Genomic DNA, 17,272 nt, shown 5'->3' with positions numbered 1-17,272 from the left:
CCATTTGCCTTTGTAACAATGCTGAAATATTTTGAACATTTACAATGTTCATCACTTACTGCCCTAAAGTTTGTCAGGAAGAAATTCAAATGAGAATGCAGAAAATATTACATTTACAGACATATAATATTCCATAGCTATGAATGATTTTATCAGTTTATTTACAATATCTTGATAATTTTGTGATTTATAAACACCTGAAAAGTTTTATAAATGTCTATAAATGCTGTCCAAGCACTGAATTCTACATCAGTTAACACAGATTTATACATTTCATCTCTGTTAAGTTCCCTTTTTTGTGGGCCAACAAAAATCCCTTATTTAAGTTTTACTGCACTTACTTTTGAGAATTTCTGCTTTATTTAATCCTCGATTGTCCTTGTTCATAGCTTTTATAGAAACTTTTATTAATTCTAGTTTGACACTATGGGTGGAGGGGTAAAATTTTTTTTCTGATTTTCTAGAAGTTTTTGAATAATTTTTTTTTTTCACCACGAGCTAAAGTTCTTATGTTTCTTCCAAAGTTTTACTACATGCTAATCCCTAGCTTGGCTGTTTCTTAGATTCTCAAATAAAACAACAGTATTTTATATACCCTAACTGCATGCCTAATAAAAGAACAATTACTTTTATATCTTCTTACACATTTCAGCTATGCTTTTTATAACTTACTTTTTCATAACATCTTTCGGTTTCTTTCACATTAATTACATAAAAGAATGGCATAGAAGGATATTTATTACTTTCATGAAACAGAACTACTTCTAAGCTATACTTGTAGGAATCAAAGAAAGGGTGCCACTCCTCAGGTTCATGAAATTACCCTAATTGTAACATAACCTCATCAATATTTGGGAAATCAATATGGGAAAAATCTTATTGTCGGTTTTAAGAGCATGAAATTTTTGTGTTTTTTTTTTAAAGTAACTCCAACCATGTAATCTTGAGCCTGAAAATTCAGCTTGATTTTTTTATAAGTATAAATCCCTTACTAAGTCATTTAGCACACCTTGTGATATAAGATGTAGTTTTCACGAAACCACATCTTCAGAGGAACCTTTGAGGAACCAAGTCTTCAGAGGAACCTTGGCAACTGAAATGTATGGTACTACTGTGAGCTACAGGTCTGAGAGCAGATGGTAATGAAGGATAGAATATCGTTGTTTAGATTAATTAGAAATTCCAGATATATTAGTAAAACAGGAATAACAATAAAATTGATTAAATGATCTTTTGGTTCACACCAAACCACAGGGCCATCAAATGGCAAGAGCCAACTGGTCATTCTCTTAAATTGACCACATAGCTACTACATATTATATGAGGAACACATATCTTATCCTGATCATAAATTTTACTATCATAGTACAATTTATAAAATATTTTAATTAAAAACATTACATTAAAGATCTTATGTTTTTGTTGTGTGATTTTATAATGAACTCATCAAACACGAAATAAAAACGGCTCGAATCTTTTACACAATTATGAGGCATTATGAGACTTCGCTGTTCTCTTATTTAATACAGTTCTCACAGGGACTGAAGAGATTGTACTATTAAAAGCAGAAGACCAACCAACAAAGCCAACAAGCCTAGCATTGTTTTGAATTGTACATACATGATGAATCTTGTTCATGTATGCTGCAGTAGAGAGGTATGATGTCATGATATATGAGGTATTTGTGTTATGACTTTCGTCATTGTTTCATGGTTGATAATTGATTAATAGAGTTAATAATTTGTATTGATCATATAAATATAAGTAATCATGAAAAATAAAAAATGTAGTAGTATAATCTTGCATCAAATAATATCAACAATCTTAAAAATTTTAATTTTGAAATTTATTTTAAATCTTAGGGTGATTGAAAAGTTCTGATTTCAAATTCATTTTCAGTATTATAAAACAAGTTATTTTTTATATGTAATTATTTTCAAATGTATAAATACATTCTCAAGTTAGCAATCATTCTATGCTAGGTTTACTAAGAAAAGTGAGGGATGAAATATATACATATTTGTATTGATCATCATTGTGCCAAGCATAAAGAAATACAGATGTTCAAATTGAAAACTGGCAATTTCAGTCAGTTTACTGGTGGTAAAATAAACATCATTAATCACAGAAAGTTACTCTAACAGTGTTTCTTGTACCAAAGATGTCAGGTGAGTGAGAAAAAAGTATAGCGGAGCAAATTAATATATCTCTTCAGTCAACAAATAATACATTGGTTCTAATTATAAAGGAATACAAAAAATAGGGATTTATGAGATGCTTACACTAATTAAATTCTAACAATTTTAGAAATATGTCCAATTGTCTGTAGTTAAATTTGTAATTTTTTTTCTGGTTAAATATCATATATATATTTTTTCCATTATGGAAAATCTGTGTTTTATATATGAATTTGTAATTTATTTATTTTTCAAATATTTTTTTCTATTAAGATTTTTTTGTCTCTGAAACAGGAATCTAAAAGGGAAGTGTTTGTCTTCAGTTGATTAAAATTTTTATTGAGGGTATTATTACTTTTTGTAATTAGTGATACTAAAATAATTAAGTGCTTTTATTAATATCTCAATTTTGTTTTTGCAATTTCTATTATAGATAAAGTATAATATAGTCTTATTAAGTTTTACTGTTCAGTTTTTTCTTATATTATTAGATACTTGCATATCTGTTTTTAAAATAATATTTGGATTTTTGTAAGGCCTAAAATACAGATATTTATATTTTTAGAAAACATTTGCATATTCCATTGAGTGTGCTAGCGAAATTGAACTGCCTATTACCTTGTCAATTTTCACTTATAATATACAACAGAAGTACAAGGTTTTCTGATTAAGGTTTAAAAACAAATTGAAATGGTTTAAATTCATTTCAAAACTAAAGCATAAATGATTTCTTGATATCTTCTAACTCGATAAGCAAACTATGTTTGGGAGCCTATTCCACAACTTTATTCATGCTCTATAACAAAATGATTCAGAATAAACTATAAATATGTATCATCCAATCATCTGTAGAAAGGATGGATATACCAGGAAGCCTTTAGAACCACATCTGTTACTGTTCTGAAAAATAGTTTTAGTTCTGTTTAAAAGTGTTAGATGACAGTTTCCAGCTGATAAAGATTGTCTCAGAAATAGCATCTATTTCCCAATGTAGAGCCACAAGTGGGTTAACTTCTACATTCAAAATCATATTTATAGGAGGAAGATGAAAATTTCACTTTTGCTTGCATGTGTTGATAGGGTCTGGGACAGAAATCATTTGCTAAGATCTTCCATCATTTGACAGCATTTTCAAATTTATGAACATCTATCTTGATAATAAATTAATGTAATGTTCAGTTTCATCGAGAAAACTGGAATAAGCTTAAGATAAACTTTTAATCTCTTTATGTTGTTTTAACACATGAAAGAAACATATTATAACTGGCAGATTCTGTAAGTTATCTATGATAAATCAGACGCAGAGAACTTGTGTCTTGTTTAATGAGTAGTTGAAAAGTAACCTTGTTTTCATTCCTACCTGATTGTAATCATCCCAGAGCTATGAGCTCTATATGAAACTGTTAAGTACTGTCAAAATTAAACATCAGTTCATGCTTAACAATCATTTTAATTAAATACTGCACCTAATCAAAAATTAGGGCAGATTTTTTACATCCTTGCTAACTACATCAAAAGTATAGAGTGCATATTATAATGTTTGGACTTCCACATTCCATACAGAGGAGCTGTGTCTTCTAGAGCCCAATCTGTGTGAAAGCCACAAGGATGGATATCTGGCAATTGCATTTACTAACTTCCTTTGTTTTGTGACTTTCATAATTGTGTGCTAATTATGATTGAGGACTTTAAGTTAAAAACTCTGACTGGACACTACATGACTTCCTTGTACGCCTATTAAATTACATATACACATTTTTTTCTGCACTTCATTTAAACTTATTTAATTTCAAAGTGAGATACAATCCTCCAATTCTTTAATAAAGTGGTCAGTTACACAACTGCATTGTAGTGGACACCACATTGCATCATATTTTTTTGTGGTGTCTATATCAGCATTTTATATTAGTTTACATATTAATTTTGTTTTATTTCACTCAAGTAGTTAGTTATGTGGTGTAAATGAGAATGTATCTATTCCGTAACCATGCACACATCGGTTTGAATCCAGCTTCATATACATATATATTTTTTTAAATATATTGATTTATTAGTAATTATTAACCTCTGTAAAAAATTTTGAATAAAATGGAAAGTACATAAAATTTTATTTCATTTCTGATTTTTTTCATATTTTTGTCAAAGGTTAATAATTATTAATAAATCAGTATATTTAAATTACAAAATAAACAAAAAAAAAGTTAAAAATAGGAAATGAAGTCGGATTCAAACCGTTGTGCCTTCTTCCCCTTGTAAGGTCCAAATATTTCATTAATTAAAATTCTATTTGGCTATAATTCTGAAACCAATGAAAATAAGTACCACATGATATATTCTTGAAAAGCTCTCAATGAGGACTTATTACTGTAGTTAAGAAAAAGCTCAAAATCCAATTTTTTTGGATTTTGAGTTTTTTGGACACTTGTTTCACAACTTGATTTTGAACAAAGGAAAGGTTCACAACTAGATGTTACAACAGTCCTAAATCCAAAATTTCAACATCCTACGGCTAATACTTTTTGAGTTATGCAAGATACATACGTATGTACTTTTCACGCCGAAACTAGTCAAAATGGATTCAGGGATGGTCAAAATGGATATTTCCGTTGAAATCTGAGAACCGAAATTTTTCGCAACTACAATGCTTCCTGTATCTCATTCAAGGAAGTAAAAATAACGTAATGCTAAAAATCTGATTTGGATACCACATGAGTTCCTTGTACGCCTGTTAAATTACATATATACATTTAAAATAATGAACGTGGATAAAATTTTATTTCATTAATAACTTCTGACATTTTTTCATATATTTTTGTTGTTATTATTGAATTATTTTTTATTGTAAACATTTCTTTACCATCAGAGGTTAACAAAAAATTAATAAATCAATATATTTAGATTTAAAAAAAGGAGATGAAGTCTGATTCGAACCGATGTGCCTTGTAAAATCCAACTATTTCATTAATTAAAATTTTATTTGGCTATAACTCTGAAACCAATGAAAATAAGTAGCACTTATTATATATCGTTGAAAAACTCTCAATGAGGGCTTATTATTGCAGTTAAGAAAATGTTAAAAATTCCAATTTTTTGGGGAATTTGTGCTTTTTTGGACACTTTTGGTCCTCCTTTATAGTTCTTTTCTTCCAACCCGCTTATAGAAAATCTAACCTCAAACCGAGATATCAAAAAATTACAGATTGGTTGAAAAACAACTGTCACCATGTAGGCTGGGATTATGGAGACGCTGTATACACCATAGATACGATGAAAACACTTCTATCAGGTTTTTTAAAAATATACCCAAAAGGATGAGATAAGGCTAAATTCCTACGTAGGTTTCACGATAACGTAAGGAAGATACCGGAACTCACTCTAAACCCGATTTCACAAATGTAGCCGACTGTCCTCCCCACAAAAGCGAGAAATGTGCACTGCATAGCAAGCGTTTCTGTATGGATTGGGAGAAGCAACAGTTATCACATTTTCGAAGAAGGCTTGGACGAGGCTTTCCAAGAAGGCGAACGTTTGGAATTATTTCGATATACCGACATTGAAGTTAAAAAAATACTTGCTTCGAAAGGTTTTTATTATTCAGAGGTTATTTCATGATACTAAGATCACGTGTACGAAAGAATGGTATCGAACTGATGTGGAAAGTACTAAAAAACTGCTGTGTCCATTGAAGCCGATGAGTTAGAAAGTTTATTTCAAGAAATTGTGAATCACAAGACTAATTCCTATTGTACAAAGTAGAGGAGATGATTTTCAAATTCTACGAATATGGTAAATTTTATTATTCTGTTGAGTAGCATCAAGCAGTTAACACGTATGCAAATGGTCCACTCACGTCCATGAATGTTTTTAACAACGCCTCATCTAAAATCATTTATCCGACAAAAACATAAGATCAACAGTGTTCCCGTGAGTACACTGTATGGAACATAAAAAGGGTGTTTACCAAATATGGAGCTTCGTTGGTATTCGCTTTGAACGACACGATAACGATAGCTGTTTCAAGTTTATTTTCCATTTAATTATGTAAATCAGTTTAGCGATGAAAATTGAAGACATGCTAAATTTTTGTCGATGAAACTGGATTATTTCGGAGTGAAAAATGATAAAAAGACGCACAAAATTGAGATGAAAAAGTGATAAAAAAATTAAAAGTTAAAATAAAAAATCAATAATCAAAATAATATATTACATAAACGATATCGAATGTTTTATAAAGGGACTCCTGGGGAGAGATTTAATTCGTTAATAAAAAAAATCTCAACGTGCCATATAACATACCTTATGGATGGTGTGAAAAATGTATTAATCAGTCCTTTTCAGCACTTTAACAAATACATCACACAATCATATATACACAAAACATTTTTTATCGCCGGCATAAAATCCATTGTAGTCGTGTGCAGGGACTTGCTGAAATCCACTCGATGTGTTTCTCTCTTAACCCAGCGCGTTGATCTAGTGGTTAAACTCATAATCGGAGATCAGCTGATTTCAAAGTCGAGATATCTAAAGTTCAAATCCTTGTACAGACAATTACGTTTTTACCGATTTGAATACTACATTTTGAATACCGGTTTTATTTGGTGGTTTGGTTTCAATTAACCACACATCTCAGAAATGGCTGACCTGAGATTGTAAAAGACTACACTTCATTTACATTCATACATAATAACATCCCCACTCATCCTCTGAAGTAATACCTTACGGTGTTTCTAGAGGTTAAACAGAAACAGATAGAAATACGCCAAAGGTTGTAGTTATGTGCAGGGATTTGCTGAACTGCACTGAATATGAATTCGTCGAGGAACTGATTGAACAAGGAGTTATAGCTTGTCGAGATTGAACAATGGAGACGACGCAATGGAGAAGTTCTACTCTCCGCGTCGGACGTATTGACATTCAACAAGCCAAAGTGCCGAAAAAAGAAAAATTGGCTTTTACAGAATAGACGTCAATCCATTCATCCCGACTCCGCTGCAGTACGTTGGATAGTAGAGGTTTGGACACACAGTGCATGTTGCTCTAGGAAACAGACCTGTGTTTGTGGTGAACCGATCTATCCTGATGACTTGTGCAGAAATACACCTGTTAATTGTCAGTGGAATCATTCAGCAAGATCTAGAAGTTGTCCAGTGTATAAAGAAGAGGTAGCAATCCAAGAGGTTAAGATTACTCAAAAGGTGAGCTACTTCGAAGCGAAGAAATCGTCAAAAATAGATCCCCGAAGTTAACTTCATATGCACAAGATGTGTCAGCTGCATCGTCTTTCAAAGCAAAGGATGTAATTGCAGAACTGGCACCGGCGTTTGTAAGTGTATGGGTTGAACGTGTCGTGAACAACAAACTTAGAAATCACCCAACCAGAGAAGATAGCCAAAAACGGGTGAAGAAAACAGCAGCTTTTCAACAAAAGAGTTCATCTCCTTTGCAAAATGAACCTTTGACCGATTCCAAGGTGAAGGACAATGAATGCAGAAAAGAGAAGAAACCTGAACGCAAAGTTGAGATTAAAAAATCCCCTTGCTTAACTGAGAAGATAGAGGTGAAATATTAGAAAAAGAAGACTTATAAAAAACCAAAATGGAGCCCACAAAAGAAGGAGGCCTTTAAATGAGAGAGCGAATATTTCACGCCCCACAAGTGTAAGTGGAGGTTGTATCGAATCTTGACTCGGATGCACTACTGACAGCAGCATCTGATGCCAGTATCATCCTATACTGGTAGCAAGGGATCCTCCCCGTGTTTTACTGTGGAGGATCGGAAGATTACATCTCCGAGGCCTCAGATACCTTGAAATTTGACATTGAGGCCTTTATGAAGGTGGTCTTTATGAAGAGAAACAAAAATGGATGGCCTAAGGGAAAACCTAGGCGATAGGGCACAAGAAGAAGCTCGGCTTATGTGTTTTGACGAATTTTAATGAAAGGATGAACATTTTAATTTTTGCGTGATATGAAGATGATTTAACAACTTTCTTATGTGCAAAGGGTCCTTATACATTTTTTCATACAAGTGTTTTTTTTTAATATTTTGTATTGGTGTTTTTGATTGTGCTTATTTGAATTGAATTTTATTGTTTGACAACTTTTTGTTTGAATTGGTTTATGTTTTTAAGCGGCAAGGACTCTTTTACACACTTGCCATTTTGTGTTTCTTTTGGGGTTTGAATCCCATGACAAGTCTATTTATTAGATGATCTCTATTGACAAGACTAGTCTACTGACTATGTCGCTAATGTTTTGTGAGGAGGAAGAGAAATAGTCTTTTCTTTCTTTTCTTTTTTTTGGCGTGGAAATTGTTGTATTATTTAATAATATTAAATCCTATTAATTCAACTTAATGAATGTGATGCAGTTAGGAACTTGTTGAATATTTTTATTTATTAGTTTAATATTCAAGATTTGATAAAAGAAAATAAATCTGTATTAATAAGGCTGTTTTTAAGCTTTGAAGTATTATAGTTTCTGCAGTCTGAAAAAAATCATTATCTTGGATACAGAAGGAATATAGGAACATGATATACTTAAAAAATTCACAGTGTAGAAATATCATTGTTTTTATTTTTATTTTAAAATAATTTTCAAAATTAATTTTACGTCCACTTGTGTGTGTAAAATTATATATATATATATATATATATATATATATATATTAAATGCTGTTAAATAATCTTATATTATCTTAGCTTACTCATTTTATAGCATTTTAAAGCTAATTTTTCGGGATGTTAATAAATTTTTCGTTTAATGACTTGCATATTAAAATACAGAATATATATATAAAATTAAATTTAAAAATATTAACATATCCATTTCCTTACCAACTAAATTTATTAACAGAATACTGGCTATTGATGTTACCTATTTTCAGGATGGTTTTATAGTTACATGATGATAACTGTCATTCTATACTAGCGGAAAACATAATATGCATATACTTTATTTAAAAAAATAAACAAATATTGAGCCTTCTGTTTTTACAAATCTTACCTACTTGAAATATAAATTAAAAAATGTCATCGTTTAAAAGGATGATTTTAAATTAACGATGATTTTTAATTTAAAATTCCACATTTATTAGTTGCGTGTAATAAAAACAATAATGAAACCGAAAGTAATAACGTTTACTCTTAATTCTTCAAGTTATAAAATACAGTAATTTTCTGTCGAATTTCAATTATCTTAACCACCATTTATGTTGTTCGCACATTGTATAGGAAATTTTTCTCATATAACATTTCCTGATCCCATTATTTAAGATCATATTTTTTATTGCTTATTGTAGAGTGTTTACAATTCCATGATAGATTCCTTAATTATTGTGATTTTCTGCAGTTTATGAACTTGATGGCAGAATGTTTGAAGTTTATGAAGAAAAAACATTTAATTTCATGACTTGTATGATCTGTAAGCTAGTAAATGGCCATCAGGCTCATCAAACGATCTATCATAACCACCGCTACTACTTCCACCTCCACTGGACCAGCCACCGCCTCCTCCAATATCATGACCACCTCCATGACCACCTTTTTGACCCATCATTGCTTTTAATTTCTTTAATATCATTATTTTTGAAATAGTTATTGACGCTACGCTAAATATAAGCGCTTTTATTGCTGCTAATCCCACAACTCCCATAAGTATAGGCGCTAACATCATTAATTTTGTCATCATCATCATTCCCATTAGCATCATCATCTTCTTCATTCCTTTTTTACCTCCACCTCCACCTCCTTTTTTTCTTCCTGAAACACATTGTGTTAATTATATTTACATTATTAACATATATATAATGTTTAAATTTTAACGTAAATATTATTAGTGAATGTAAACATAATAATAATATATAACTTAAACTTATATTTAACTTGCATTGCATTTACTAAATGTAAAAATATTTAAATGTATTTGTATATATACTTTCTATTAATCTAATTTAGCTATCTATTTACGTTTTCATTAAGTTTAAATTACCAAAGTATTGCACGATAACATGAGGTGAAACATATGCTTAGTCTAATTAAACAATTTCACTTCCGGAGAATAGAAAAAAAAAAATCATTGAATGTAAGATAGGTGTGAATAATAATTTAGATTATTTTTCTGTGAGGAGCAGATCAGAATTTACGAATCGCAACCTAAAAAGCTTTTTGTGCACTTCTACTGTCTTCAGAATTTCTTTTAAGTCCTGTTCTATGTTCATGGAAAGCGAAAAGACCTGGCTTGCTAAATCAGAACTACGTCCATTGCGAATATTAAATTAATATATACTACATTTTTGATATTCACAATAACAAATTTTATATAAAGTGGACAGCAAATAGAGCATCCTGTTTATGTATTCCTGTTTATACCAACAGCGTTGGTATTACGAATATATGTGGTGTACAGATAATAATCGTAAGAGATCTTTTTGGCCCTATTATGGCTGTGAAAATACAGGTCAATAAGAAACAGAAGCAGATAAATATTTTGCTTTCTGTTTTGAATTTTTATGATTCTCTTTTGAATACTGAGTGACTTATTAATAACAATAAATATTTTATAAACAATTTTTTTTAAGAAGATTAATTCACTGCATAAGCTTTAAGATGTACGGGGGAATATGGATAAAAATTTTATAGCGTATGGAAAATGTCATTGACTGGGATTTGAACCCGGGACCTCCCCAGAAGAAAGGTTGAGACTCTGCCACTCTCCACGTTGGAGAAAGGCTGAATAGTAGCCAGTCTCTTTTTAACTAATACAGCTAGACGAATTTTAAACGTTTTCTAATGATGAATTAAACGGCTTGAATTGAATAATCTTTTATCTTCGTATAATTAAAAAAAATAAATTACACACACACACACACACACACACACACACACACACACACACACACACACACACACACACACACACACACACACACACACACACACACATACATACATATACACATATATATGTCAATTAAATTCTGTATTAAATGTATGTATTGTCATTTTTTATTGTATGGTTAATTATGGTATTCCATATCTAATATCCCTTGAACTAGAATAAAACCTCAATTATTAATATTGGAAAAAATTTAATAATAATTTAAACAGAAGTAAATTGTTTTAAAGTAAGCTACACCGTGTTCAAATTTAAATGAAATTAATGTGATATACAAGTTTTCAATTATAGAATTCCGAAATGTAATTTAATCTTATATTACGTTTATGCCACCTGTTTTTATTAATTAGGTTATAATAAAGGGTGGTTATTTAAATGAATAGATAAAAAACGTTTTTTTTTATAGTTAAATTTTCTGGTTGTAGCCCCAGGAACTCTTATTTATGAGTGAAAGTATTTTAAACATATTGATTCTTGTCATTCTATTACGCAGTAGCAAATACAAGTTGCTCAGCCCTTTGAGGAAGGTATTATTGGGAAGATTAGCATTAGTAATTAGCTAAAAAAATATAGCTTCCCTGTACCCTTAATAAAATAACCGATGTACTTTTCTTGATGCAAAAAATATATTTATATAAACAAATGTAGATATGGCATATTAATTTACATAGTTTATTACGAAGTTCTCCCGGGACTTTCATAACCTATTCTACTCGTGAAGATAATGGAAAAAATTCATATACACATATATCCTAAAATGCTTCGTTTCCGAGTAACGGCTAATGAAATATTTCGCTCGGATTTCAGCTAATCTGGTGAAATTAGGTCGTACTGAAATTTTTAAGACGTTGTATAAGAGACAGAATTAGTGAATTTTATGGTTTTTGATCTCAAAAATTGAATACGATAGGTCCCAGAATCGTATCTGCAGTAGGTTTTGAAAACTGGAGTGAAAAACTAATAAATTGGGGTAAAAGAACTCGACTTCTGAAATAAGATAAACTTATCATAATTTTTTTTTGAAAAATGATGCTCGATTATATTAATGATGGTGTAATTAAGTAGTTAATTATAATCGTTTTTTTATTATCATTTTTAAATAATTTTAATTGTGATAAAACTGAACTTGATTGAACCGATTTAGAAACTGTTGAAAAGATTCCTGTTTAAATAATTTCATATTTGTAATTCCTATAAAAAAGTATAATAATAGTTGCATTCTTTCCTTAGTTTTTGGTTGTTAATGAAACTACAGGTATTATATACTATTCATCTTCTTTACGATTCTTCTTGTCCCTCCTCTCAACTTACAGAATTTTTTTAACAACGCATCCTCACTTCTAGACTGAAGCGAAAGTCACAAAAGTCACAAAATATTTCTGCAAAGTCCTGGTTCTCAGATCATGTGCATCTAGTTTAGTATTGATTGACAAGAATACAGTTCTCTTTTTTACTCGTAAAATTTCTTATATTTTTTATATCCTTAAGATAGCTAAGAACTGTTTAAAGTGTGAGTTTTTTTTAACAAGAAAAAATGAATTATAAGAACAAACGTTTTGTAGTTATTGAAGATTGTATAACAGAGTCTGTACGACGGTATGCTGAAATAAAATGACCACTGCATACTTATTTAAAATTCAAAATAGATTTAATTACTGTTAATAACTGAATCGATTAAAGAATAAAAAAATTAATTATTTGATAAATAATGAAAAACAGTTTATATGTAATTTTACTCCCTTGTAGCAAACTTTAACTCGAGCTACATTTCGGTTTTCTGGAATCGTTGGCTTACCGACTTCGATATAATTCGTATTATTCAATCCAGAGGCCAGAGTGTTAGTTCAGCAATTAAATACTAGTTTTTAATAAAGTAGATGACTAATTACGTGTTTGAAAACAACTTCTGTTCATGGTTTGGAGCTACAGTATAAGTGAGTCATGTACTTTTTAACTGAATTTAAATAATCGTTAGATTTCCCCATTAGTCTTTACATTAATTTAATGAATAAATGAACAAATAAATGTAGTCTTTCGAAAGAAAAAAAAAATTCTGTGAACGTAGGAATGTAAGCAAATAAGTAAATCTACTAATATACATTTACTGCATGTTTTTTCTGTATAAATGAAGTAAATTGTAAATAAATGTTGATTGCTTATCAAATAAGTTTTTACGTTAAATTTTAATTTTAAATGGTTACACAATTACCTAATGCATCTATTCATTAAATTATTTAATATTAGCGATTAAAATATTTTTCCCAAGTAATTTTATAAGTTTATGAGTAGTGGATGTTTTAATTATTTTTAGGCATATGTTATCCATTTTATTAAAAAAAATATTGTATTCCAATTGTGTATTTTAAGGTGTAATTTAATGTTGTTATAAAAATAAAATAAGCAATATTTCTATTTACTAATTTTATATTTCTAACTTCAGCAATGGCCATTTAAGTATTATTTGTTTGAAGTGTGATAAAATACCAAATTTTATTAATGAATAAGTTTTACTTTGTTATGACGTACAATTATCATATGGATATTTATCATTTACATTTATGTAAAATAAAAAATTAATATTTCTTCTTTAATTTGATTATTTAAACAATAATTGCTTCTGAAGAAATCATAGTTTATCCGCATTACTTTACGTTTATTTAATACAATCTATGAACTGTACATTTGGAACTTTTAGATGCTGTAATAAACACTACAGCAACTAAATACTATTTATTAGTAAATAATTTGATAGAAAAAAGAAAATGTTTCAATATTATTCCAGAAAAAAGCATGAAACGTTATAAAAGTTAATTTACTACCGACTAATGAATAACAGAGATTCTGCAGTTATGTAACTATAAAACTATTAACAACAACCTGCTGAATCAGAATCTAATTGTCAGATTTCAGAAATTATTTTTTAAGATTGTCAGCTAATAATTTTATAAATCACAAACATTTAAATAAGATATTATCACATTGCAAACGATAATTAGTATAATATTGAAATAGTACAAACTATTTTTTTTTGTGCTAATTACATAATAATGCCAAAATAGATATGCTGATTGCCCTATTCTTGTTTCCGAACAACTACCGACCGCAGGTTAACAGCATGTAAATTTCGCATCAGCGAATAGTAGACCATACCTCTAAGAAAAACATAAAAAAATAATTTTGCGTTTATTTAAAACGACATTATCCAGAAAAAATGTTTCGAATAATATATTTACTACAAGGAAAACCTTCTGTAATATTTTTTACAAATTTTTTGTGAATCTTTATAAATCTGTTATTTATGAATTAGATTACATTAAACAGACTTTAGATTACATTTAACAGAATTAGATAATATTAGCACTAAACTAGTGATAACATTAAAAATGAAGTATTCCATTAAAAATAATGGAATACAAATTAATTATATATAAAAATCACTTAATAATAACAATATATGCGCGCACACACACACACACACACACACACACACACACACACACACACACACACACACATATATATATATATATATATATATATATATATATATATATATATTAATTTATTTACATACATATACATACAAACTAACGTATCATTATCATTAATGACATTAATCACTTCTGGAAAAAAATAATAAAAACAATAATCCGTAAAATTAGACGTAAGCTATAAAAATTCAAATATATATGTATGTACTTGTATATATTATGAACACGATTTTAAGGTTGCGGCATCAAGTCTCATCGTTTGACTGAAATAGTATTATCATTAAAAACGTTTTAAGAAAAATTACTTATCGAAATTTATTAAAAACAAATTTATGTAATCTTTCTGATCAGAACTATTTATACTCTTCAATTTATCATATTTTGTGTTTGGATTTTACAGGAGCAGTGTAAAACCTTTTTGTTTTCCCCAGTTAAATAAACTCATTCGTAAGTTATATAAATTTTACATAAACCACAGAAAATTATTTTAAAACGTACATTTATATAGATGGTAATAAGACTAATACACTTATGAATATTCTAAGTACTCTCTTTCTCCTTTAAAAAAAAATTTGTCACATTTCTACTGTTAAATTATAATTAAGGGGCTCAATAACGTTTATATAGATTTTCTTTCCACATTTTCCTGGGAAATATATAAATATAACAATTATTGTCGGAAGTTATAAAAGTAACTTTTCTGATTATAAGGCACCTTTTTGATTTAACAACCTGATTAAAATAAAAAAAAAAAAAAAAAAGGTAAGTTTTCTGTTTTTTTTTTTTGTGTTATATATAGTTATATAACTATACTATTTATAAAAAAGCCAATTTTGAATTAATAAGTGTTATATTATTATCCGTACATTAAAATTATTGGTTACAACGGTTATAGATTATTATTATTATTATTATTACAACACACGATTATTAATTTCAGTTTTTTTAAATTATGAGGTTTCACTCTTTCTTTTAAATTTATTTTCATATTAAAAATTATTTGTTAAAAAGTAAAAATATTACCTTCAGCCTGTATAGTTTCTCCGATAGTGAAGTCTATAGCAGTGTCTGTGTTTGAATTGTGCTCTTTAGCTGTTGAAGGATCTTGGAATATATTGGGAAGCTGCAAACGAATCACATGTGTCTCAAAGAAACGATCTATCGATAAATCGATAAGAGCCTTAAGCGTCGCTTCGTCTGTAATCTGTCTTGCTGTGAGTATTTCTTCTGTTAAAGGTGATTTAAATCGATCTGTTTCCTCTATCTTCACGATTACAAGTACATCTCCGATCAGTGAAATTCTTTCTAATCTCGATAATTTATCGATGAAAACTAATGTTTTTTGCTGGACGCACGGAAAAGATAATCTTGCAAAGCAGTCTGTATATACCCCGGTCATCGCGCTGTTTGGATCAGTAGCACTAGAGTTGTCCGTTTCGATTTCGTTTGTTCTAATGGCATCTTCCTTCACGGTCGGGGATGCGTTACAAATAAAAAAAAATGATAACACTAACACGACTACCACCGACATTTCTAAACTGCGACCTTCCGCTGGGTGCTGTGTTGAATCAGTGTGCTTTATCACCTCCCGCAACCGTTATATACTCTCGTTGAGGTGGGGCGTACCATTCATGACGTTAGCCCCAGTTACCTGTACTACATTAACGTACTTACATAGGTTTAAAAACTAATTATATTGTTATTACTTCCACCACTACCAATTTAATCTACCGACTTTTCTTTACGGAGATTTTCCATTTTTGAATACGATTTCTTATAATAAACCGGCAATATCATTAAACTATCCTGGAATTTAATTTCAATTTTTTTTCTTTTTTGTAATGTGATATATGGTTTTATAAATTATTTATCTTTGTTTATAAATAGAACTGACATTTTAATTTTACGGTTTAGGCTTTTCAAGAATGATTTTTATTAAGCTGTGCTCTCTTGTATAATACGGTACAATCCAAACAAACTACCCAATTTATAGTTGTACTAATAAATAAGTAACGTTGATTTTGATTTTAATCGTTCTTAAAGAACAATTTTTTTCCATTTTAGCTAGTATAACTATTAATTGGTTCAGAGTAAGACTTCCTACAAAGATTTACATATGAAGTTAGAAGCGTATGTATATGTTTTTATATACATATTCCTGTTAAATTAGTAGAATATTTCAAATATTTTATTATATTTTTCTGTAATTAAAAATTCCTTAAAATGTACGTTAATTCCTTAAAATGAATGTACGTCAGAACCGAATGTTTTCCTTCAATAGACACGAATTACGACAAAAAACATAAATATGATGCATTCGGTAATGTTTTAAAGAAAAATATTATTTTAAACAAACCAAATTTACTAATTTTTCTATTCTGTCAAGATTAAAAATTACATCGCATCATCTACGATGTGGACAAAATTAGTCTACATTAGTTTTTTGTTTGTTGATTTAGTAGGTAGAGGAATAAATGTTTTTAAGGGTAAGTAAACTGCATTCTTTCAAGGGTGTTACTATTTGGTTAATTATCATGTTAATGTAGAATACCACGGTCGTTAACGAAAATGAGTGTGATTTGGTTCTATGGGTGGTTTGGAGCTAGAGTGCTTTAGCCAAAGTTGTGTCCCGTTAATTCTATATAAAAATTTAATGACTAGAATAAAAACACATAATAAATACAGTTTTTGACTGTTTCCAAAATAT

General features: G+C 29.4%; 1 protein-coding gene across 1 annotated transcript; it reads right to left on the bottom strand.

Moving 5' to 3' along the window:
* Window positions 1-8,865: 8,865 nt before the first annotated feature.
* Window positions 8,866-16,122, bottom strand: LOC142318291 (uncharacterized). Its single transcript, XM_075354865.1, has 2 exons — window positions 15,589-16,122; window positions 8,866-9,939 (listed from the first exon to the last, which is right to left on the bottom strand). Exons 1-2 carry the CDS (start codon window positions 16,094-16,096, stop codon window positions 9,584-9,586), a joined length of 864 nt encoding a protein of 287 aa, XP_075210980.1. The 5' UTR covers window positions 16,097-16,122; the 3' UTR covers window positions 8,866-9,583.
* Window positions 16,123-17,272: the final 1,150 nt, after the last annotated feature.

The sequence above is a fragment of the Lycorma delicatula genome, chromosome 1, assembly GCF_047948215.1.
Source record: "Lycorma delicatula isolate Av1 chromosome 1, ASM4794821v1, whole genome shotgun sequence".
In the NCBI taxonomy this organism is placed as follows: domain Eukaryota; kingdom Metazoa; phylum Arthropoda; class Insecta; order Hemiptera; family Fulgoridae; genus Lycorma; species Lycorma delicatula.
Note: the sequence above shows the minus strand (reverse complement) of the source record. Positions and strands in the feature narration are given on the sequence as shown.